We start from the raw sequence: 23960 nt of genomic DNA, 5'->3' as shown, positions 1-23960 counted from the left end.
CAAATTTTTCCGTCATCGATCAACAAACTCCCCCTCGTGAACTCCGGACTCCGTGACGTCACTGACCTGCGCCACAGGAAGAAAACAAACCTCCCAAAACATCGATCAGAATCTCTTCTCTGATCAATTACTAGTATTGAAACGTTCAACTGGTTCAATAAGCAGTTAATATTGGTCCATAGGTCGGTATGACGGGAGAAGAAAATGGATTCTGATGGAAAAATAAGACTGGACACACAAATGGCTCCATCCCGTTTCTAACCGCCAAACTGGACTCCGTGTTCTGTTGACTGGATTCTACTGTCGGTGAGTTCAGTCACTGTTAACAGTTTAATCAGGAGGACTAGTTAACGTTAACTAGTTCAAACTGAAACTGAAGAATCACAGTTAAACTTACCAGATAATACTTCACATGTTCAGTCTCAAACAGCTGTTTAACGAAGCTGATTAAACTGCATTTAATGATCCACTATGTAGCTGTAGGTCATCGTTCACCGCCATTTCCCAGATGTCACAACATTCATTATTTACTGCTGATCCATTAATCAGATTTTACTTTAATAGTACAGAATCACAACAATTATGTTTATTGGAACACTAGTTAATTATTGACTCAGTGACACAGTCAGTCTGTATCCTCACTGAATTGATATAACCAACTGTACATTAGATGTAATGGCTGTAATAACCACTACAGTTAACACAGCATTGACAGAGTCAGCTCCACCTTCACCTGCAGGTGTGCTGACCTCTGACCTGGTCCACCATGAGCTCCAGGGTGTGCCGTACCTGTGGGGGGTCAGATATAGATGTGGATCAGGCCCGGGGCAGCGCGGTGTGTACCAGCTGTGGTTCTGTTCTCGAGGACAACATCATCGTCTCTGAGGTCCAGTTTGTGGAGGGAAGCGGAGGAGTTTCATCTGCTGTGGGACAGTTTGTCTCTGCTGACGGTGAGACAAACATTCACTCCTGAACTGAATTCAGTAGAAACTAGTTTAACAGAACATGAGGTCAACATTTGTTCAGGCACCGTGTTATAGTAGACAATGAAACACTATGTTGGGTTTTATTAAGTCTTCAAGTTTAAGAATAAGACCCAAAGCGCCGACCAAACTCTATTTAAATGTGTCTAACGTGTCTGTATTTACAAGAACAAAAAATAAGATGAAAGTCTGAAAAATAAAATTTTAGAGCATAAATGTTTTTTGGTCCAGCACAGAACATGAGGAACACCCCATTCTAATTTTCTCTCCAATATTGAGATTAAAATAATCATAATTTATTAATAATATAGTCCTGTATGTGTTCTATGTCCGTGGTTCATCTGGTTTATCCAGTGTCATCTCCATTTAATGTAATACACTAAACGTATGTGTACGATGACAGCAGGAAGTAAACGTCATTTTAAACGATGAATCAAATATTTATGAACACCTGTTGGTTCCTGCAGTCACCCATTTTTCACCTGAGCAGTAACAGAGCATCACACAGCTGAATATGAACAAAGTGTAGCTTTATTGAATCAGATTGTGTTTGTTTTTACAAGTTTCTGTTCTTCATCAGCTGATCTCTTTACCTAAGACGACAAAAACATGTTTACACCCTCAGAAGCAACAACAACAGCAACTGACAGTGAACCGATAGATCAGTCTTTTATCTGATCAGATAAACAGTATAGAGTATAAAGATCTGTCTTGAGTACCTCTCAGGATGCCTCGGTGAACACTGGCTCCATATGGACCACTGCAGTCTGATGTGGTGCGGCTGTTGAGCTCTGAACCACCAGAATCATTAGGACCTGTGTGGGACCCAGTAGAGCCAGCTGCTCCTGCAGTGGGACTGTTGGATAGATAGTCTCTGATGTTGACAGCAGTGTTTGTGATAGTCTGTGGTGTAAAGCTCAGGTAGGACATCCTGCTGGTTCCTCCTCTGGAGTCAACGATAGGGACGGTCTGACCTTCATGATTTTGAAATCTTCCTGGCAGACTAGGAGCAAGTCTGACTCTGTTATGAGACCGTCCTGATGTTGAGGATGAGTACAAGAATAGAGAAAGATTTAGTTTGGACACAAAACCTCATCACAGTGATCAGGATTATTGTTTAAAGCCAGCAGATTTCGGTGTAAAAATCAGAATCTGAGTTGTGAGAAAGTACCATTCCTGATGGCGCTTAGCTAGCTAGACTAAAAGCTAACCCTTAAATCTGTAACTGCAGCAGAGGCAAGAGGGAAAACGGTTAACATTTTGTTGCTCCACTGGTCTCCTAAGAATCAGTGTCATATCTGACTAATATTTCGTGTCTGATTCTCAACCCTACCTTTTGCTTGAAGGATGTTTCCCTGAGTAGAAACAGATTCTTGACCTTCACCGTTTCCTGTCTTAGTCTCTGATTGGACTGGTTTCTGCTGGTTTGTGGATGGATGGGCCAGTCTCTGCTGGTTTGGGGACGGATCAGTGAGGTGGATCGCTGCGGTTTGGTCTGATTTGACAGTATAAACAGCACCTTGTTCCTGCGTCAGTGTTGACACTCCAGTTCTCTCAGGCACATGTTCCTGTCTCATGTCTGAACGTCTCTGTTCAGGAAGCGGTTGGGATGCCCAGCGGCTCCCATCCCTGCTGACAGCTGTCGAACTATTGGCATACTGTGAGGGACTGGAGATTTGTACGTTTGGTTGTTGGACAAAGGTTTTCTGGTTGAGATTATGTACAGACAAAAGTAATTTGCTCAGTGGTTTGACTCTGATGTTCTTCACCCTGGAATAAACATTCTCAGTGTTCCTTCTCTCAATGGACCCTGGTCTCTCCAGGTTTTGGTCTACTTGGCTGGTTGCAGTAGACATTGGTTCAGTGCTGACAGTTCCCTGTGTGTCTACAAACAGGTTGGAAATCGTATATTTGGATGTGATGGTATTAGCAGGGACGTATGTCTGGTCTCTCCCAGGCAGGAGTAGTTCTCTGCTGTGCTGAGCTGGTGGCTTAAGGACTGGGTGAAGTGGAGAGGTTTGAGAAGCATCATACTCACTTTGAGGCAGGTACCCTGGTATCTCTTTAGGTTTTGTCATTTCTGTCCTCCCTCCTGAGGACCCATAAAAGCTCAAATCCAGACTGGCCTCATGTGGTGGTTGGGTCAGTTCTTGCATGCCAAGAGAAAGGTCGACTTGAAGGTTCTGCAGGTCTTGATCTGGCTTAATGACATTTTGGCCAACAGTGGGCTGGTCCCATGTCAGGCCTGAGTGCCAAACATTATTACCTAAACTGTTCGGACCCTGAAGTGTCACAGTCTGACTGGAGCTTCCCGAGTTGACCTGCAACACTCCAACAACAGCAGAACCAGGACTCCTGCTGGAAGTACTGAAGCCCTGTGCTGGGCTGGCCTCAGTTGGTTCAGAATTTTCTCCTCTCACTCTCCCACCATTGAAACTCAGTGTGTTGAGATTTGACAGGTGGAAGCTGCTGTCTGATGACTGGTCATGTCTGGGAAGAAAATCAGGGAGATGGTCGCCTGTTGGAGATCCAAATTCACGATGGTCCTGTGTCATGGACATCAGATGACTGGGATGAGATTGGTGAGTCCCAACGGACACACCTTCAGGAGGAGGAGGAGAGAGATTGTGGTTTGGAAAAGTTTGTTGGTTTTGGAAGGAGTAGATCAGCTTGTTGTGTCTGGATGGCACTGTGATGAAATGGCTGGGTCCAGGTCTGGGCCGAGTCCTGAGGCTGGTGGGAGGCAGGACTCCCCCTGCTGCTGGGGTCTCATGGATCTGGTTAGTCAGAGTTTTGTCGCCATTTCTAGAAACCTGATACAAACAGTCTTTGGCAGGGAGTTCATTTGTCGGACCTGCTGAAAAATAAGATTTTAAAATTCTGCATTTACATACATTTACAATAAATTTCTGATTCCAACCGAACTCAGTTTGCATTGTTAATAATTCTGACTGACCTTTAATGCTCTTGAAGACTTTGACTGAACCAAATCCAGGAGTTGCTGATCTGAAGATCCTGTCTACAGACAGTCTGTTGAGTCCACTGAGTGGATAGAAGCACCTCACTGTCAACCTGTTCAAGAATCAGACAGTTTAAGTCTTTTATGTTTGAATTAAGTTTTTGTTTTAGGTACTGATTGCAGCAGAGTCTAACCAAGAATCAGGAACTACCAGGTCATGAAGTGCTCTTTCAGGTGTGTTCTCCTTACTTGAACTGAGAATCTCTGGAGATGAAGTTTGGTCCGTCTGCGATCATCTGTCTGTCATGGAAGATCTCGTTCTCATAGACCATGTATAACTCCCCAACCTGTTAAACATTCTCAGTTACTAAAGTTAACCACGTCTTGACATTTACACATTTTGATTCGTACCATGGCTCTGGTCCCACATGAGTCCAGCTTGAACTCAAACAGGACTCTGGCTCCATCTGTCTGTTTGGGTCCACAGGTGGGGTCCAGCAGAGTGGTTCTTTCAGGCTGCAGTTTAGGCCAGGTGGAGGTCGGAGTCGTCACCACCGTCATGGTCCCGTCTGCAGAACAGACTGACCACAGACGGCCGTGTTAGGGTTGTATCTGACTCAGGGAGGCAACCAATCAGTCTATGTAAGGGCTGTAAAGGCGAGGTTACCTATCATGTCCTGTGTTTTGAAGAGGCAGCGTTTCAAGGTGGACGTCTGGACCTCCAGAGTTTTGGAGTCTCTCAGAACAAGTTTAAATGTTCCATAAAAGTTTGACAGGTTGATGTCCTGAAAACAAGATGACTCAGGTTAGATTGGGTGCTCTTCTTATGAAGTATTGACTGTAGGGCTATTGATTAATTTTTACTACTGTTAAGTCATACTGAAGTGAGAAATGCGCTGCTGTTGTTACTAAAGTTGTACAAGCATTTCTCAACACACTACCAACTGCACCCCAGCTCTTAAATCAACTACATTAGGACAAATACAGACTCCCTGTTGTCTTCATCTCTTTCAGCTCACTGTGAACTAGAAATTTAGTTTCAGTAACTCAGTGAACTGGGAGAAACACTGACATCTGGGGCTCTGTAACAAATTCAGGTTCTGTTTTTAGCAGATGACCCCCATGTGCCATGGATTCTTACTTCATAGTTGTACCCGATGGAGAACACAGGGACTTCCAGAGTAGTTCTCTGGGTGTCGTTGTAAAGGCGGTACCCTCTTTGGTCCGCCAGCTGTGATGTCAGAGGTTCATGGTCAACACCCACCTCCCAGAGACTCTCAGCTCGAGGTGGTTTGACCACGCTGAAGGCGAGTCCTCTGTCTGAACACTGAGCAGTGATCTCTGGAGGAACTTCAAAGGACAAAGTCTGCATTTTAAAACAAGCCTGTTCTGAATCACATTACTGTAGAGCAGTGACATCTTTTTAAGACTGGAGTGCAGCAGATGAGTATGTACTCACATGTATTGAATACTTGTGCTGTGATCAATGTGTGATGGTAGTAGGAGTCTCTCTGGGGCATGATGGTTAAAGTGAAGTTTATATCTATGGAGTACTGCACCGCACCTTGACCCAGGTACTGTTGAGAAAAAACGTGCGTCTTTAAGAGTGCTTCCCAGATCAATGATGTTTTAAAATGGAACCTTCTGCTTTTTTATGAGGCAGATATCACTTAAAAGACTGTAGTGATGACAAATGTGATGAATCCTGCATCGACTGCGGAGTCTGCTACAACTATGGGAAAGGGTAAATTTAGTGTGTTGGCTTGAACAACCAGAATTCAGTTGGTTAAGAGCCGCATAATGATGAATCTGAAGCGCAGTGTACGCTCTGCAGGAGGACCCTCAAATTGGGCACATTTGGTGTGAAAGCGCTGGTGTCACACACAAAATCAGATAAACACCAGTTAGCTTCTAAAAGTCTCCAGCGAAGTCACGCTATCACACGCTTTTGTCACCAGTTCCCGGTCCAAGTTCGTCCAGTTCTGCTCGACCCGAACTCTGCGCCGCCTCTACCGTCTCGCAGTCGAGCAACATTCAAACCATCTTCATTACAACTCTGACGTTGAAAGCGGAGGTGCTTTGGATTTTGAACACTGTGTGTGTGTGTGTGTGTGTGTGTGTGTGTGTGTGTGTGTGTGTGTGTGTGTGTGTGTGTGTGTGTGTGTGTGTGTGTGCAGTTTTTTTTAAAAAGTGTGGGTTAGTAGTTTTAACTAAATTAGGTTAAATTCCTAGATAAAAACTAAACAAACTATTAATCACTTTTTAAATTAATTAAAACTCAACTGAAATAAAAAGCAAACTGAAAAACCAAATTAAAATAAAAAATAATGAAATTTAAAAACTATAATAACCCCGACACACACTCACTCCACTCTTCTTTGAGTTGCTCTGTGAATGGCAATAAATGTAGTTATTTTTTAAAGTAATTGTGGGACTTTATTTTTCCTTACTGTTTCGTACTTCGTGTAGGTCTTAAATTTAGTTTATAAAGGCGTTAAAAGGGTCTTAAAAAGTTTTAAATTTGACTTGTTCAAACCTGCAGAAACCCTGTCATCACAATGATTGACAGTGATGTCACATCACAACAATGATGATTAGGCCTAGTGGACACATACACTGGGGTTTTTGTAAACTGGGCTTAGAAAAACTTTTTTCCAACCAACTAGGTGAGCATGTCAGCGATAACCTGTCCATACAACAGACCTGAATAAAGTACCTCGTGACCGTTCATGTACACACTGGGCATGTGCGCGCCGTTGTTGGAAGCAGATTGTATACACTGTCCAGGACATGAGTGATCAAGCTACACTCAGGCTAAAAACACAAATCAGACCTGGATTAGTCCTAAACAAGGCATTTGTAGGACAGACACCAACCAAAACTGGACCTCAGCCAGGCCAAATCCAGGCCTAGATGAGTCAACTCAGCCCAAAGCTACAAATTAAAAAAAAGCAGGTTAAAGCCTAAACTGGAACATAAATCATGTACAAATATGAGTTCAGATACTTTAGGTCATGGCAGTGCTGTTGTTCCTGATTGATTGAGCGGTTGTAATGTAAATTACATGACAACATGGACAAATACATCAAATACAGCAATGACCACCATCACTGAATAGGTCCGAGGAAGTGATCCTGTGTGAACCTCACCATCCGATAAACGAGGGTGTCCTCAAATGGCAGACGTAGCTCATAGGCTCGACTGCCGTTGATGTGAACGATAGGACTGATGCTGTAGCCCCACCTGACACCCTCTGACATCATCAGCTGCTTCCCATTTATCTGTACTTCCTCCAATAGGACATCAGCAGGGATATTTCCCAGGTAGACGCTGAACACCTGGTTATCACTTGTTGTTTCTACAGGAAGAAACAGACGTCATCAGAGAAGATGTCCCGACAGTAGACATTTTGAGTCAGTCATTAGGTTATTTATACATTTACCCTTTCTTTAACCCTAACCCAGAGTTTGAACTTTTCTTCCAGCCCCCAACGCAGATATTTACTTTTCAAATGAACAGCAGTGGTCAGCACTCTAAAGTTTCCCTTAACCTAACTGAGGAGACGCCGACTGTAATGTGGACCAACATGTACGACTCGTGGTGACAAGGAGCTTTTTGGCAGCCCACAGGAGGGTATGAACCCCAACCCTCGCTCTGAGGCAGACTGAGGCCGGTGGGGACTGCACTTACGGTCAAAGCTGAAGGGTGGACGGCAGAGCAGTGGTGTGTCGAGCACTCTGAGCATTCGGTGTCTCGTGTCGATGCTGCTGCCATCGTCATACAGAAGAGAGAAGACATGTTCGTACATCAGGAAAATCGTGTACATCTCCTTGTACACGTTGTTCACCACCAAACTCTGCAGAGAAGAAAAAAAACTGACGATAACATGTAGAATCTGCTGTTGGTCAAGATGTCATCTGCTCGTAACAAAACAATCATTGCTCATCAAAACCTTGTCCTGGTCTGAGGCTTGGGCGGGACTCACTGTACCTTCCTGTAGCCACCCTCTGCCCCAAAAGGAACCCCGATCTGGATCAGATGTCCTTGTTGGACTACACTGAATCCTCTGGCAGCAGTGGTGGGTTCGTCCAGCAGCAGCCCCTCCACTCCCAGGCTTACACTTCGACTTTCAAACCCAGCCCCCTCCCAAGTCAGAGGGGTCACAACCTGGGGGATGTCCCAGAGCAGCCGAGAACCGTCGAAAGAACCGGAATCTGAGGCAGCATCAACAGAATCAGTCCACACCATTTACATCAGACCGAAACAACTTCCTGTTCAGGTGTGTCTTTGTAGGAGAACTTACTGACTGTGCAGGCAATGGACACGTCGATCATCATCACAATCAGCTTCTGCTTTAAGAACAGAGAAATCCGGATGACCTCCATGGGGACACCGTCCACCTGATGGCAAACATCAGGATTTAATTTATTAAAGAAGACCTACCTCAGTGTTCAACACTTAATATAAATGCTGCATATTCTTAAAATGTTCAGTCAAATCCCTCGAAAGTCTTGGCCAGAAACATCAGTTTGACAAAACTAAGATGAATCCAGATGTCTTACCTTCACCTGCAGACTCACAAATCCGCAGGAGCCCTGAAGTGGACTTTCTGTGGACTTTAATAGAGTCCAGCTGGGGTGAAGACTCTTTTCATTTTTGTTGTTAAGTTGATTGATGGAGTGAGATTTTGTTATGTGCACTCAGAGAATATGCCCAATAAATCTGTATTTTCTGTTAAAATGGACAGACTTTGTTTGCAGTTTATGTCCCCATGACTGAGCCCTCTCGCACACTTGACATGATGACAGTGAACACGCCACGGTACAGATGTCTGAAGTCTGTATGTTCAGGTGGACATTCGGATAGAGCCACAGAAACAAAACTCAACAGGTAAAACAAACAATGCATTAAACAAAATTTCCTGACCATTTGAGTGTTGTTGAACACACCATCAGGGAGAGCCCTCAAAGTGCTCAGTTATCGCCAACTTTTCATTCGAAATATTTTTTATTATACAGCAGCCATGTAGGCTCTTCTCTCCCTCCATGTTTACCTACCATTATCAGCTCTGCATGCGGCTGTTTGTACTGTGATCGAAGCACCACCCTGTGGGCGGTGGTGGTCAGGCTGTAGCCCTGCTGCTGGGCTTCACTGATGGACATGGAGAAAACCTGACCGCCACTCTGTAGGACCATCAGCTGCCAGACAGAACTCGCCGTCCTCTGAGCCTGAACGCCACAAAGGAAACACTACAGTACTACAAGGACAACAAAAAGTACTCAGAGGACAACTTGGCCTTCGTTTGTTCATCATAACCAAAGACTTTCCAATTTAGAGAGTTTTTGCAAGTGATTTTTAAAGATGCTACAGATTTGACGAGCATAGGACACTCAGACAGGAAGTGCTCAGTCACCGTGGTACCAGTCAAGCAAGTGGATCAACCAGGTTTTCGCTCTATATAAAAAAGGACATCAGGTTGCACTGTGGCTCATAAAGGATTAACATTTCAACAGTTTGTCTAAGAGCAAAGCCTGACATTTGTCAGCAAAAGCAACTCCAGGATTTTGGAAAAACTTGGGGCGACGGAGTAATAAAATATATTATTAAATTAATGTTAAAACACAGCAAGAACAAATAAAAAGACATTGACTACTTAGACTCTTTGAAATGAATTTTAGCGACTGACCTTGAAACAGGATTGTACCACCACTAGTATTCAAACATTTAAACATCACCCCAAAGACTGAGCACATTTCTTCATATTGGGTGATATGACTACATTGGATGAACAGGAGCCAAATAAAAAGGACTTCAGAGGTCCTCAGAGATCAGTAGTGTTGAGTTGTTTAGGTTTGTGTGACATTACCCGAGAGAAGGCAGCCTGCCACACCTGTCCACTGCTCCCCTGCTGGCCACCACATGAAGACTCTTTGTTGACGTTCACCTGGTCACCATCATTAAAACATCAATCTCAAGACAGTTCAATTAGCCGTAAGAAGACAGATCAGACACAGTAATAGGTGTTCTGACCTCCATGTAGTCCTCCTCACAGATGATCTCTCTGTGAGTCCACGTCAGACCAGAACAGACTGCAGAAACAGGCCGGCTGATCCACCTGCCACCAGCATCACGTACCATCACGTTAAATCTGAAGGTGAACACCTCATCGTTCTGGAAAACACAAGAACTCATCACAGACTAGTCAGCTTGGACTCTGAACGAATTGACTGGAGCCCCCTGGTTGTGGGAAATAGACAGGTCAAGCTACCTGGTTGTAGGTGAAGCAGGAATAGTATGAAGCTTTGAAGGTGGTGGATCCATCCATCTTGAAAGTGCTGATCGTGTAACCACAGTGTGAGGCAAGCTCCTTGCTGATTGAGTGAACACCATTTTCATCTACATCAGGACGGACGAGTGAGCAGCATCATCAGTTCAGGACACATATTACAGGACAGGTAGACATTTGCTCAGGTGTGCTACAGGTAATAAGGACTACCAAAGTAACAGTTTGTACTTGGTGAACGCGAAGAACTGACCTACAGCCTCGAAGCGAGGCGCCTGTCCTGAGGCCACATGGATCCACAGGTAACGATCTCGACACTCCAACTTTACAACAGTGTCATCAAAACCTGAAAAACAGGAAATCCCTTTACATCTGCTACAAGTGATTTGTGTTAATAATCCAAACATGGAGTATCATTCAGAAGTTAAAAATGATTAAAACAGATTCAAGTTAAGGATTTTGTGGTCTTGAAGAAAAAGAAAAACAAGCCTCTGAAAACAGATTTAAAACCTTCAAATCAACACCTAGAACGATCAGTACAAACTCCAGCAAAGACCCGGTATAGACCTGTAAACCCACCAGCAAAGACCCGGTATAGACCTGTAAACCCACCAGTAAAAGACCCGGTATAGACCTGTAAACCCACCAGTAAAGACCCGGTATAGACCTGTAAATCCACCAGTAAAACCAGTTTACCTTCCAGTTGACCCTCAGTTGTTATTTGTTCTGTAAACTCCAAGCAGATAAAGACGAGTCTGAAAAAAAAGCAACAAGGTCCAGTTTTTACCTGTTTAGGTTTGGTTTACCTGTTGAGGTGAGATGTTGTCTTATCTGTCCAGGTGTTTTACCTGTTCAGGTGAGATAAGTTGTACTCACCCGAGGATAAAAGCAGCAGTTTTCATGTTGAAGATGTACCTTTGTCTCTTCTGTCTGGAGGAAAAGCTTCTCCTCTGCAGCCAGGTGAGCTAATCACCTGGTTGTCATGGTAACAGAGGAGCCAGTCAAAGCTGAGGCTGATTGAGTATGATTAGATCTGGAGGTTCTGAGCAGGTCCAGAGTTAATGTACAGGCTGTATGCAACACACTGACTGTATCAATGTGCTAACAGGAAGTGACACCAGCTGACACCATGACAATATTAAAACCTCAGGTGTTTTTATGTTTTTTATTATTTTATTTAAAGTAAATAAATAACAGGAAATAGGAGTCATGTGACTATAAACACTATAGACCTATATCTGACCTGTTGTTGTTTCTATAGCATCTTTGTTCCAGTTTCCTCTTAAGTTCTTCTTTAACATTAAACCTGTTTCTCTGTCTGTCTGTCTCTCTGTGTCTGTCTGTCTGTCTGTCTCCCTCTCTGTGTCTGTCTGTCTGTCTCTCTGTGTCTGTCTGTCTGTCTGTCTCGCTCTCTCTCTCTGTCTGTCTGTCTGTCTGTCTGTCTGTCTCGCTCTCTCTCTGTGTCTGTCTGTCTGTGTCTGTCTGTCTGTCTCTCTCGCTCTCTCTCTGTGTCTGTCTGTCTGTCTCCCTCTCTGTGTCTGTCTGTCTGTGTCTGTCTGTCTGTCTCTCTCCCTCTCTGTGTCTGTCTGTCTGTCTCTCTCGCTCTCTCTCTGTGTCTGTCTGTCTCTCTCCCTCTCTGTGTCTGTCTGTCTGTCTCTCTCGCTCTCTCTCTGTGTCTGTCTGTCTGTGTCTGTCTCTCTCCCTCTCTGTGTCTGTCTGTCTGTCTGTCTCGCTCTCTCTCTGTGTCTGTCTGTGTCTGTCTGTCTCTCTCCCTCTCTGTGTCTGTCTGTCTGTCTGTCTCGCTCTCTCTCTGTGTCTGTCTGTCTCTCTCCCTCTCTGTGTCTGTCTGTCTGTCTGTCTCGCTCTCTCTCTGTGTCTGTCTGTGTCTGTCTGTCTCTCTCGCTCTCTGTGTCTGTCTGTCTGTCTGTCTCGCTCTCTCTCTGTGTCTGTCTGTGTCTGTCTGTCTCTCTCGCTCTCTGTGTCTGTCTGTCTCTCTCCCTCTCTGTGTCTGTCTGTCTGTCTCTCTCTCTGTCTGACTGTCTGTGTCTGTCTGACTGTCTGTCTGTCTCGCTCTCTCTCTGTGTCTCTCTGTGTCTGTCTGTCTCTCTCGCTCTCTGTCTGACTGTCTGTGTCTGTCTGTCTCCCTCTCTCTCGCTCTCTCTCTGTGTCTGTCTCTCTGTCTGACTGTCTGTGTCTGTCTGTCTCCCTCTCTCTCTCTCTCTCTCTGTGTCTGTCTGTCTGTAGGTCCAGTTAAAGCTCCTCTTCTTGGTTCTGGTTTTCACACCAGTGTTGGGAAAGAGTCCAGAGCCCAAACCCTGCAGGGTGGTGAGTACCTTCAGTATCATCATCATCAGGGATGAACCAATCTGATTCATGTTGAAACAAAAGCAAAGACAATGAACATGTTAAGTCCATCAGACTCAGTCTGTTGTACGGAGGCCCACAGGTGACATTTCTGCTGATGAAGTAGTTCAGGGTCAAATCAAGGCATTTACGTCTCTACGTTGTAGTCTACCCGTCTATTATCTATTAATCCAACCCTGGTTCTATAAACGTGACGCCCTGCCACTCATAAATCAAACAATATGATAATGTTCCATTTTTACATAAACTCAACTGAAAACAGTTCACAGACAATAAGTTTACATTTTACACTCTCAGATTACCACACGAGCTCAGAGACACTTCATATACACAGAGGACAAACTGTATTATGGGTTGTTAGTCAATTAATATATAGTATAAGTAACACTCAGTGTGTCTGCAGGTAAGCGTCAGATCCAGCAGCTGGGCAGTCAGCTGCAGTTGAACCAGCACTGTTTGGACACGGCCTTCAACTTCTTCAAGATGGTCGTCAGTAAACATCTGACACGAGGACGCAAGACGGAGCACGTCATCGCCGCATGCCTCTACCTTGTGTGTCGCACTGAAGGGACGCCACGTATCCTAGCAACCAGTAACATGCGCGTCATTGTGTTTTTATCTTTAACATGTCAGTCTGAACCTCACTGTGACCTTTGACCTCTAGAAGTTCTGCTGGTTTTCCTGAACTGTGTTCCAGACATGTTGTTGGACCTGAGTGACCTGCTGCAGGTATGACTGACCTCAGACCTGCAGAGACCTCCATTCTCAGTGGACTCAGTGCAAGTTTAACTTTAGTTTCATGTTTCCAGGTGAACGTTTACATCCTGGGGAAAACGTTCCTGCTGTTGGCTCGTGAGCTCTGCATCAATGCACCTGCCATCGGTGAGAATCTTTGATTCACTTTCTGTGCTTTATTTTTACTGTCTGATGTCAAAGAATTCAAACATGTCTGAATTAATTAGGTATTAAAATGAGATGTTACTTCATTAATGCCAAGGAAATGTTATCTTCTCTTATCTTAATTCCATGACATTCATGAAACCAGTGATGCAGTAAACTCAGAACTACATTTGAAACTGTCAGTTTTGGAGGCTCAGGCCGTAACATCCTGCTCTTTACTGACATCTAGTGGCAGCTGCAGGAAACTACAACATTAGAAACACAGACTGCTGTCATTATTAAACTTCTCTCCAAGGATGCAGCAACACATTTTTAGTTTCACTTCAACTTTAATGTTAATTTCTTTTAAGAAGCACAGACAAACCAATCAGCTTCCAGTTCCCTGACTCATTCCGACTTGTGTAGACCTTGAGTCATTCAGGTTCTGGTTCAGCAGTAGAAGACCAGTTCAGGGATCTGCCCCCCCTGCACACCTGTCCCGTTGGTACTGTCTGATGAACACTGGAACTGGAAGGTCACCTTCCCACACTGCACTTCAGTCATCCCCTCCTGACCAAAGTAGCTCAGCTCATTTCCATCCAGAACTGTGCTGACCGTATAGAAGGTGTCCTGTTCCACCTGGACCGGGTGTTCAAACCACACGGGAAAGGTGCTGCTCGATCCGTCTGACAGGAACTTCGTGAGGTTCTGGGCCAGAACAGTTCCCTGCCTCTTCAGTTCGATCTTCACACTGTACTCTGCCTTCCCGCCGCTCGATCCGTACAGACTAAGTCCAGCTATGAAGATCCGTCGGTCCACTGCAAACTGGATGCTGTCGCAGCGCCCCCTGTAGCGCCACTGGTTGCTGCGGTAGGCTGAGGACTGGAAGCGGTGGCACCTCTGTGGTGCCAGGCCGGCCCGCTTCACTAGAGGGAACTCCAGCCTGGGTTTTTTAGAGGCGGTGAACCACAGGAAGACATCATGAGTCTCTTTCAGCGTTAGGACATCCGACTGCGCTGCCCCATCTGCAAACTCCTGCAGCGTCATGGAGGGGAGCCGGACCAGGTACAGAGCCTTACCCAACACCAGCCGCTGGTTCCTGGGGGTCACAACCAGGCCCCGACGTCGACACTCAGCTGCTGCCCAGCTCAGCACCGCCTGGAAGATCAGGATCTCGCGGATGTTGAGTGATTCTCTCTGCAGGATGATCTCCAGCGTGGGCAGGTCGATCTCACAGAATCCTTCAGATCGCAGGGCGAGTTCGGCCTGAGCGTCAATCACCTCCCAGCAGCGCTGCGTCAGCTCCGGCTCCTCGAAAAGCCGGCTCTGAGACAACAGGACACAGGCGTTCTTTGCCTCCAGACTCGTCTCCAGGAAGGTGACGCAGGCCTTCGCCAGAGCAGGAACAATGTATTTCTTAGCAGCGTACAGTGTAGCGAGCACAGTGTCAGCATCCAACTCGATCTCATCACTGTACATGTACCTGAGACAGAGCAGACAGCAGCATGAGGATAGGTGATGGACCTGAGAGACAACGTACAGATAAATATTTATTCACATAAACAACACTGAAAAAAGTGAAATTAATGGGGAAATCCTTCAACTATTAAATCTCTGTCGTCCGATAGTTCAGCCTTGACCACTGAAACCCAGTCAGAAACACCTAACGGACACGTTTAATTTCCTGTAACTTAGTCATTTGAAGCTTTTATTATGAAGCAGCGTGACAGAAAATGTGTTTTCACCAGCAGTAACTAAACATGAAACAGCTGAAAGTGAACACATGAAACAGTAAAACACAGCAGATGTTTGAAAGAAAGAGAGAGAAACTAAAGAGATTCAGTGAGACGCTACAAAAGTACTGAGAGCTGAACACGCTGACTTTTAAAAGCTCTTTCTCTCAGCTTTCTTGCACAGACATGAGTTCAGTATCGATTTGAGGGGGAGACGGGTGCTTGTTATGGGTTTGGCAGCAGTCACGAGAAATCACCGCAGCCCACTTGGAGGCGGGTGGGCCCGGCTTGGCCCTACTCCAGAGCAGGTCCATTGCCAGCTTGGCTCAACTGAGCGCAGTGAAACTGGTGATGGAGAAGCAAATCAGTGCGACTTGGTTTGACTCGGCGTGGCCAAAAGTGCTGGTGGAAAAACAGCATTGGATACCCCTAAGATAACTGGAGGAGCAGCGCCAACCTTCCGTTGGTTCTGGTTGTATTTTCTGGTTCTTTGGCCGTTATTCGAGCAGAAGATAAGCTCTAGACATGAACTCGTCTCCACACTGGACTCACTTCAACAGAATGAGGAAAGCAGCCGGCTCTACGTCGGGGATGTGGATCTCAGATTGTCCCTCAGCCAGATCTCCATAAAACATGGCTCCAAACACCGAGCTGCCCACCGCCAGGACGTACTGCAACACCAAGACAAAGAACCAATCAGGAGGCAGACAGCACAGACAGGAAGTGGATACACAGGTCTACTGAGGGGGAAATTAGAGGCCAAAAACAGTCACGAGACAGTGATGACTGGAGATTAGCTGACTGTCTAACAGCAAACATTATTCAGGCTGTTTCTAATGAAAAATTCAATTATATGTTGAAACATTGACTATAAAGTAACTAACGTTTTCTCTAAAGCTTCAGGACCTCCTCCCACTCAAACAATAAGGTGCTCTGTTACCGGACAGAGACGTTTTATACAAAGAAAATCCAACTGAAGATAAACTGCAGTATATCACACTTTAATATGATGCCAGCTACTTTACTGAGAGGCCTGTTAGTGAAGAATAGAAAAGGTGAGTCAAGGTTCAGTACAGGTGGGACCAGGTTCAGTACAGGTGGGACCAGGTTCAGTACAGGTGGGACCAGGTACAGGACAGGCGAGCCCAGGTACAGGACAGGTGAGTCTTTGTACCTTATGAGCAGGAACTCGCTGAGTGTCTCCTGGAGGGCCGACAATGAAGTGAACGTCAGCCATCTGCTCGTTGTTGAACATCAGAGCGTTTCTGAAAAAAACAAAAAAAGTCACCAACAAATAAACAGAGTAATTATTAATAAGTTAATGTCACAAAACACAAATCTGTATCGTCGTCCTCAGATCATTGACACAGATCAAACTTCAAACCAAACAGATGAGATATTTTCTGTTTGATTTGATGAAGCCATTATTCTTCCAACAGAGATTATTTTACATAATGAAATTACATTTTTACCTCCGTCAGTTGTCACATATCATTTAATTGTTTCCCTCTGTCAAACACAGAAATGACTGAAGAAATACTGAAGGATTAGTGCTGTCCAATCAGAGTAGAGTGTGATGTCCCTGCTGTCCAATCAGAGCAGAGTATAGTGCTGACCTCTCTCTTAGTGTGGGCTGTGTTTCCTGCCAGCCGTCTCTCTCCTCTCTGTCGTTGTTGTTGACGTTCAGTTGGACGGCGGCTCCGTCGTCGTCGTCGTCATGGTTACTGGCCAGCAGCTCCGGTTCGCTCGACTGGATGAAACTCTTCTTCACCTCCACCTCGTTACTGAGGGGGAGGCTGGTGGAGAACAGTTCAGCCGCCATCTCCTCCTCCTCCTCGTCCTCGACCTCACAGAGCCAGCGAGGTCACGAGCTCACAGCATGATGACTTCCTGTCAGAGAGTCACAGATTAATCTGAGTCTAATCCAGATTAAAATCCAGCACACTGGACAGATACGTACTCATGATGTCATGATGTAAGTCTGATATTAAACATTATTTACATTAATAACAGTCAATTTATCTCCGCTAACATGTCAGGAAACAGAAGCATGTTCAGATAACAAAAACAAAAAGATATCAGTTAACAAAAATTAGTAGAATAATTCAGCATTTTTTTAAACTGAAGTTTATTCATTGAAGCTCCAGTGTGATGGATTAAGTGACATCTAGTGGTGAGATTACAGATTACAACCAAATTAACACCCCTCATCTCACCCTCCCCTATAAACACTACAGCCCCTCTGTAGAGTTGGTGTGTGGATTGTCTATTCTGGGCTACTGTAGAAGTACGGTGGCACAACATGGTGGACTGTAAACATCAATATCAATACAGAGAATAAAATGAACATCATCAATAATGTCATCCATCTGACAGGGAGAAAATGATTTGTGAACAGTTGAACTCTTGAACACTTTGTGAAATGTTTTTCCATGGAAACGTGTTATATTGCATAAAGCAGTTTAGATTATTATTATCATCCAGACATCATGTGAACAGATTTAGATCCAGCTGTGACCAGACAAACATTTTGTATCTGTATGACATTACTGTCAGGTGTCACTCAGGTGTGTCGTAACTGTGTCATCAACCCGACACTGTCTACTTTATTATTTTTAAAGAGACATTACATTTACTAAAGATCTCAGTCTGATTTCTATGTTAGTCTGAGCCTCCACCGTCTCTCCAGCAGCCAGTTACCACCTGTAACCTGCCCAATACCTGCTGCCTACTCTGGTTACCTGCTGGTTACTCTGGTTACCTGCTGCCTACACTGGTTACCTGCTGGTTACTCTGGTTACCTGCTGCCTACACTGGTTACCTGCTGGTTACTCTGGTTATCTGCTGTCTACACTGGTTACCTGCTGCCTACACTGGTTACCTGCTGGTTACTCTGGTTACCTGCTGCCTACACTGGTTACCTGCTGCCTACACTGGTTACCTGCTGGTTACTCTGGTTACCTGCTGCCTATACTGGCTACCTGCTGTCTACACTGGTTACCTGCTGGTTACTCTGGTTACCTGCTGGTTACCTGCTGGTTACTCTGGTTACCTGCTGGTTACTCTGGTTAGCTGCTGCCTACACTGGTTACCTGCTGGTTAATCTGGTTAGCTGCTGGTTACACTGGTTAGCTGCTGGTTACACTGGTTACCTGCTGCCTACTCTGGTTAGCTGCTGGTTACACTGGTTAGCTGCTGGTTAGATATGACACTGTCCTCTGTCAGATTTTGTGACCTGGTTCAACGTCAATCAATCAACCATCGTCCCTCTGACACCTGAAGACGATGCGATAGTAATCAATACTCATCGTCAGGTCACATTAATCAATAATCACCCAGTCAGTTCGGTCTACACACACAGCTGTGTGAATCCGCCTCTGTTGATGTCAGTCAGTCATCGTGAGCTTCTCACCGACACGGTCCTGATCACGCAGGTCCCGTTAAACACCCGCATGAACCGGAACATTAGAGAGCACAGGGCGGCGGTGTGTGCGTGTCGTACCTGTCACAGTCCCGGCGGCGGTTCGTTCTGCCGTTCTCGTTCAACCCGCTCCGACAGCAGCTCCTGTTTGTTTCTCCGGACGCCATTTTAGATCCGACTGCTGCTGCCACATCCGCCTTCATCAAGCTGCTCCACAAGATGGCGACAGAGCGCGGTTTACGTTACAGCTTTACTCAGAACAGAGTTCACACACATGATGTCAACATCGAGATGAACATGTATAATGTTTATTTAACAACATAAAGAATGCTTTCATACATGTACGTTTATATTAGTTGATATTAGTGTATATGGCATCGTACTGAACTGTTCATGGAAATATAGCCTCTCCTTCACCTCCTCTCTTTATTGCTTCTTCTCCTCACTTCCTCTCCACCTCTTCCTCCTCACTTCCTTTCCACCTCCTTTTCTTCCTCTCCACCTCTTCCTCCTCACTTCCTCTCCACCTCTTCCTCCTCACTTCCTTTCCACCTCCTTTTCTTCCTCTCCACCTCTTCCTCCTCACTTCCTCTCCACCTCTTCCTCCCCACTTCCTTTCCACCTCCTTTTCTTCCTCTCCACCTCTTCCTCCTCACTTCCTCTGCACCTCTTCCTCACTTCCTCTCCTCCTCCTCCTCAGATCCTTGCCTGTACATCCCTCGGTTCGCTCATATGTTGGAGTTTGGGGTGAAGACTCATGAGGTTTCCATGACGGCTCTTCGTCTCGTTCAGAGGATGAAGAGAGACTGGATGCACACGGGACGCCGACCCTCTGGACTCTGTGGAGCAGGTACAACATGGGCGCCATCACCATGGCAACAACTAACATCAACAACCACATGTTTACTATTCACATGTTTACTATCCTCACACTCCTGCTCCACCTCCTCCTCAGCTCTCCTGGTAGCCGCTCGGATGCATAAGTTTCGTCGCACAGTGAAGGATGTAATCAGTGTGGTCAAAGTCTGCCAGACCACTCTGAGGAAGAGGTGAGAGCCCTACTACATCACAGTAGATTACCATGGATCACAGTTGATCACAGTGGATTACCATGGATCACAGTAGATTACCATAGACCATAGTAGATTACCATAGAACACAGTTGATCACAATAGATTACCATATATTGCCATAGATCGCAATTGATTGCCATGGATCACAGTAGATTACCATGGATCACAGTAGATTACCATAGAACACAGTTGATCACAATAGATTACCATAAATCATAGTAGATTACCGTATATTGCCATAGACCGCAATTAATTGCCATAGATCACAGTTGATTACCATAGATCGCAGTTGATTGCCATAGATCACAGTTGATTACCATAGATCGCAGTTGATTACCATAGATCACAGTAAATGGCAATAGGTTGCAGGTGAATACAGTAGAACACAGACAGTCTCAGTAGATTACAGTGTCCTCTCTTCAGATTAACAGAGTTTGAGGACACGCCCACCAGTCAGCTGACCATCGATGAGTTCATGAGAGTGGATCTGGAGCAGGAATGTGATCCACCCTCCTTCATCGCAGGACAGCACAAAGCTAAAATGCAGCAGGTAGATCCATCTGTCTCTGATTGGCTGCGACAGTTAGCAGTTAATCAATTGTCAATGACCAAACCAATCATCTTTACTGTCCTCTTCTTCTGCAGCTGGAACAGGAGCTCGCCAGGAAGCTGGATGATGTCGAAGGTCAGTCCACAACAATCATTTCATCACAATCATCAAGGTACTAGAGGGAACTAGAGGGATCATTTAGGACACTTCAGAGGGAACTAGAGATCATTTAGGACACTTCAGAGGGAACTAGAGATCATTTAGGACACTTCAGAGGGAACTAGAGGGATCATTTAGGACACTTCAGAGGGAACTAGAGATCATTTAGGACACTTCAGAGGGAACTAGAGGGATCATTTAGGACACTTCAGAGGGAACTAGAGATCATTTAGGACACTTCAGAGGGAACTAGAGGGATCATTCATTTTAATTCTAAGGACATTGAGGGAACTGTTAAGGACACTAGAAAGGACACTGGGGGAACTGTTAAGGACACTAGCAAGGACACTAGGGGAGCTGTTGGATAATTTTAAAAGACTTCCCTTTATCTTGTCCCATTAGGAGAGATCAGCTGCTACAAAGACGAAATTGAGACCGAGCTGGAAAAGAGCCGACCCAAACTGAGAGGAATTTACGCTGCCTACGCCAAAGAAATTGGTCTGATCCTGAGTCAGTCAATCTAACATCTCCATGGAACCAAGAACATTTAACAAGTCTTTAATTCTTGGCTTTCAGACCCAGAAGACGCAGAGGTATTGTCCTTGACCTCTGACCCCGAGGAGCCAGAAGTTGAAGACAACGAGCTCAGAGTCGCCACTCAACAACTGACTCAGGACTTCCTGTGTCAGGTGATCCAGGAGGAAGAGGGGCGGGGCAAGAAGAAAGATGACAACGATAAAGAGCCAGGGTCAGAGAAGGACGGGGTAGGGTCTCGTCAGGCCGCCCCTCTAGCTGTCATCCTGGGAAAGCTGCCAAGCGCCACCAGCCTCTGCCTCCAACAGACCTTCGACGAGTCGGAGACGAGTGAGAAACAAGACGGTAAGAAGAGAAAAACCATCATCTCATCTGGACAGGTGGTGTTTATTCTGAGGGTCTGCTGTGTATTCACAGATGAGCAGTCAGAGGGCGGAGAGCTTGACCTGGATGGTATCGATGATCAGGAGATTGATAAGGTCAGTTCATCAATCAATCATGGCTGTATTGATCCAATGTGAACACAGTTACTTCATATTTAATCAAAACTGAGTTAAACCCGAATCTCTCAATATGGACAATATGGAGATAAATGTATACATTAGAGAAGATAATGAGACACATGCTGTACGTACTAACCGTCTGATTGATCAGAACTTGACTCTGATTGGTTCCTCTGTGCTGCAGTACATCCTGAATGAGAGGGAGGTTCAGGTGAAGACGGAGCTGTGGATGAAACAGAACGCAGAATACCTGAAAGAGCAGAAAGGTCAGGAAGGCTGTTCATCTTCATCATCAGTTAATCACAAACAGCCAATCAATCACTCCGTTTCTGTTTCCAACTTTTTAAGTGTCCATGTTGCAGAATATGATGATTGATTTAAAGTAACAGTTAATAACTCTGTTATTGATCAATATCATAAACATGACTGATTTACAGACAGTATCTATTTAAGAATCCATGTTATTGATTGATTATTGTCTGTTTGTGTTCACAGAGAAAGAGGAGAGGATAAAGAAAGAGAAAGAACAGGGGACATATAAAGAGAAGGTGAGTGTGTTGGTGAACAACAGTAAACCCATTCAGACTGCGATTCTCTGCGTCTCTGCTAACTTGTATTGATGCCCTCCTGACCGAGAATACAGAGCGCTGATCTGAATCATCATACAACTCTCCTCATTTAATTAGTCGTCTCTCTACTGTTAGTTATCCAATCACTTCAAATACCAAAAAACAGATAAAGTTTTACTGGAAATACAGTTTTAATTCAAGTTTGAATTGAACTGAAAAGTTTAGATAACATAGTGTGAATTATGAGTTGTGGGTTGGATAGTTTACATGGAAAAAAGTAATTGACGTCCATCTGTCTGCAGCCGAAGAAGTCGAAGAAGAAGAAGGAGCAGATCGAGGCGTCGACGGCGGGTGAGGCCATCGAGAGGATGTTGGAGAAGAAGAAGATCTCCAGTAAAATTAACTACGACGTCCTCAGAGACCTGAACAGCAGAGGGACAGGAAGTGGGGGGGGCAGCAGTCCCAGCAGAGCCTCCTCCGACCCCCCCGACGTCAACGCTACCACGCGCAAACGACTCAATCGCCGTCGCCGCAAGAAGAGCAGCGACACCAACCGAGACCTCGCAGCCAATGCTAGCATCATGGGGAAGAGGTACCATCAATCATCTATATTATATCTATAGTCTATAATGCATAGATTCTATACGGTTTATCATCGCTATATAATCTATAATCAATAATTAATAGATTCTATACGGTTTATCATCTCTATATAATCCATAATCAATAATTAATAGATGATATACTGTTCAGGATCAACATATAATCTATACATAAACAAATGTCTGTCAGAAGTTACATTTTCAGTCAATCAATAAACTCCAAAGTATTGATTGTTATTGAACCAATCGCATCTCACTACACACTAGTTGCTGTTCTGGAGCCTTCAGTCATATGAAATGATCGATCAATGCAAAAAATAATCAGCTAAATGATATACAGGTCAATGAATGATAAAATAAATATTGATCTTGTTCCAGGGTCCGCCTCCTTATATCCTCCACACCGAAGAAGAAGAAAACAGCTGTTCAGGTGAACATGTATAAATATATGAATACATAGAGTGTATAAATATACATATAGTGTATAAATATGTATATACATATAGTGTATAAATATATATATACATATAGTGTATAAATATATGAATACATATAGTGTATAAATATGTATATACATATAGTGTATAAATATATGAATACATATAGTGTAGAAATATACATACAGCGTATAAATATATACATACAGTGTATAAATATATTATGGAGCCCCAGACATGACATGGTCAAAAAAACTTTTAATTGTGGCCACAATATAGCTATAATGTGCGCACCAAATACTAATTAATAATATTGATATCATTCCTGGACAGCTGGGTAAGCAAATCGAGCACACCTTCTCTAAGGTCTAAGGTCGGGCTGCCCGTTGGCCTAATTAAATAACTGCCTAAATGCGGGATAACAAGATATTGACTAGAACAAAATAAGAAAAGACACTCACCTTAAGGACATCACGTAGGCTATTGCAGTTTCTGGAGAAGCTCGATTTGCTTACCCAGCTGTCCAGGAATGATATTAATATTATTAATTAGTATTTTGTGTGCACGTTGTACTTATTTCGTGGCCACAAATTAGTATTTTGTGCACACGTTACAGCTATATTGTGGCAACAATTACATTTTTTTTTGACCATGTCATGTCTGGGGCTCCGTAATATATATACAGTGTATAAATGTATAAACATACAGTGTATACATATATATACATACAGTGTATAAATATATACAGTATACATAGTGTATACATATAAACATAGTGTATAAATATATATACATACAGTGAAAACATATAAACATAGTGTATAAAAATATATACACACATATTTCTGTTATAATTCAATCTGCATGTGTTTCATCTCTCAGGTAGAAAACTCTGTAACCATGACAACGGA

The 23960-nt window shown here is 44.3% G+C and overlaps 3 protein-coding genes across 7 annotated transcripts in view; 1 reads left to right on the top strand and 2 right to left on the bottom strand.

Annotated features, from left to right (window-relative positions):
- The first annotated feature begins 55 nt into the window (after positions 1–55).
- The window catches only part of brf1b (BRF1 general transcription factor IIIB subunit b), a 24697-nt gene continuing 792 nt past the window's right edge, over positions 56–23960 (top strand). The window contains exons 1-18 of the mRNA XM_084376774.1: positions 56–306; positions 740–950; positions 12470–12550; positions 12993–13166; positions 13287–13318; positions 13399–13471; positions 19323–19472; positions 19578–19671; positions 20119–20245; positions 20341–20380; positions 20807–20902; positions 20981–21283; positions 21356–21417; positions 21626–21707; positions 21937–21989; positions 22313–22602; positions 22991–23042; positions 23932–23960. The exon at positions 23932–23960 is cut by the window's right edge and continues 170 nt beyond it. Of these exons, the coding sequence (XP_084232900.1) occupies positions 767–950; positions 12470–12550; positions 12993–13166; positions 13287–13318; positions 13399–13471; positions 19323–19472; positions 19578–19671; positions 20119–20245; positions 20341–20380; positions 20807–20902; positions 20981–21283; positions 21356–21417; positions 21626–21707; positions 21937–21989; positions 22313–22602; positions 22991–23042; positions 23932–23960 (1922 nt within the window). The 5' untranslated portion in view covers positions 56–306; positions 740–766. The remainder of the gene's footprint in view (positions 307–739; positions 951–12469; positions 12551–12992; positions 13167–13286; positions 13319–13398; positions 13472–19322; positions 19473–19577; positions 19672–20118; positions 20246–20340; positions 20381–20806; positions 20903–20980; positions 21284–21355; positions 21418–21625; positions 21708–21936; positions 21990–22312; positions 22603–22990; positions 23043–23931) is intronic.
- LOC311271194 (uncharacterized protein) lies at positions 1497–11202 on the bottom strand. Of its 2 annotated transcripts, none has more exons than XM_084376753.1 (20): positions 11102–11202; positions 10922–10980; positions 10479–10571; positions 10211–10338; positions 9973–10113; positions 9809–9886; positions 9000–9170; positions 8246–8342; positions 7933–8156; positions 7633–7798; positions 7092–7300; positions 5402–5519; positions 5084–5292; positions 4610–4727; positions 4354–4523; positions 4192–4289; positions 3940–4055; positions 2317–3840; positions 1703–2020; positions 1497–1576 (listed from the first exon to the last, which is right to left on the bottom strand). In XM_084376753.1, the coding sequence occupies exons 1-20, from the start codon at positions 11125–11127 to the stop codon at positions 1560–1562; spliced, it is 4080 nt and encodes a 1359-aa protein (XP_084232879.1). In that variant the 5' UTR covers positions 11128–11202; the 3' UTR covers positions 1497–1559. The 2 variants fall into 2 exon arrangements, with proteins under 2 accessions (XP_084232879.1, XP_084232880.1); XM_084376754.1 differs by having other exon boundaries at positions 2317–3837.
- Positions 13781–19351, bottom strand: LOC311271219 (BTB/POZ domain-containing protein 6-B-like). Of its 4 annotated transcripts, XM_084376807.1 has the most exons (6): positions 19040–19351; positions 18704–18829; positions 16818–17091; positions 16376–16466; positions 15754–15872; positions 13781–14951 (listed from the first exon to the last, which is right to left on the bottom strand). In XM_084376807.1, exons 3-6 carry the CDS (start codon positions 17021–17023, stop codon positions 13919–13921), a joined length of 1449 nt encoding a protein of 482 aa, XP_084232933.1. In that variant the 5' UTR covers positions 17024–17091; positions 18704–18829; positions 19040–19351; the 3' UTR covers positions 13781–13918. The 4 variants fall into 4 exon arrangements, with proteins under 4 accessions (XP_084232933.1, XP_084232932.1, XP_084232935.1 ...); XM_084376806.1 differs by having other exon boundaries at positions 18704–19351; XM_084376809.1 differs by lacking the exons at positions 18704–18829; positions 19040–19351 and adding an exon at positions 18614–18689.

Source organism: Pagrus pagrus, assembly GCF_965226575.1.
Source record: "Pagrus pagrus genome assembly, chromosome: 16".
NCBI classification, from domain to species: domain Eukaryota; kingdom Metazoa; phylum Chordata; class Actinopteri; order Spariformes; family Sparidae; genus Pagrus; species Pagrus pagrus.
Note: the sequence above shows the minus strand (reverse complement) of the source record. Positions and strands in the feature narration are given on the sequence as shown.

Coding starts and splice junctions, on each gene's coding strand:
- LOC311271194 (XM_084376753.1), bottom strand. CDS start 11,127: ATGAAAACTGCTGCTTTTATCCTCGG. Junction 10,339..10,478: donor GCCTCGCTTCGAGGCTGTAG/GTCAGTTCTTCG, acceptor GTCCTGATGTAG/ATGAAAATGGTGTTCACTCA. Junction 5,520..7,091: donor ACACCCTCGTTTATCGGATG/GTGAGGTTCACA, acceptor TTTTCTCAACAG/TACCTGGGTCAAGGTGCGGT.
- LOC311271219 (XM_084376806.1), bottom strand. CDS start 17,023: ATGGCGGCTGAACTGTTCTCCACCAGCCTCCCCCTCAGTAACGAGGTG. Junction 16,467..16,817: donor CAGCCCACACTAAGAGAGAG/GTCAGCACTATA, acceptor TGTTTTTTTCAG/AAACGCTCTGATGTTCAACA. Junction 15,873..16,375: donor AGCGAGTTCCTGCTCATAAG/GTACAAAGACTC, acceptor TTGGTGTTGCAG/TACGTCCTGGCGGTGGGCAG.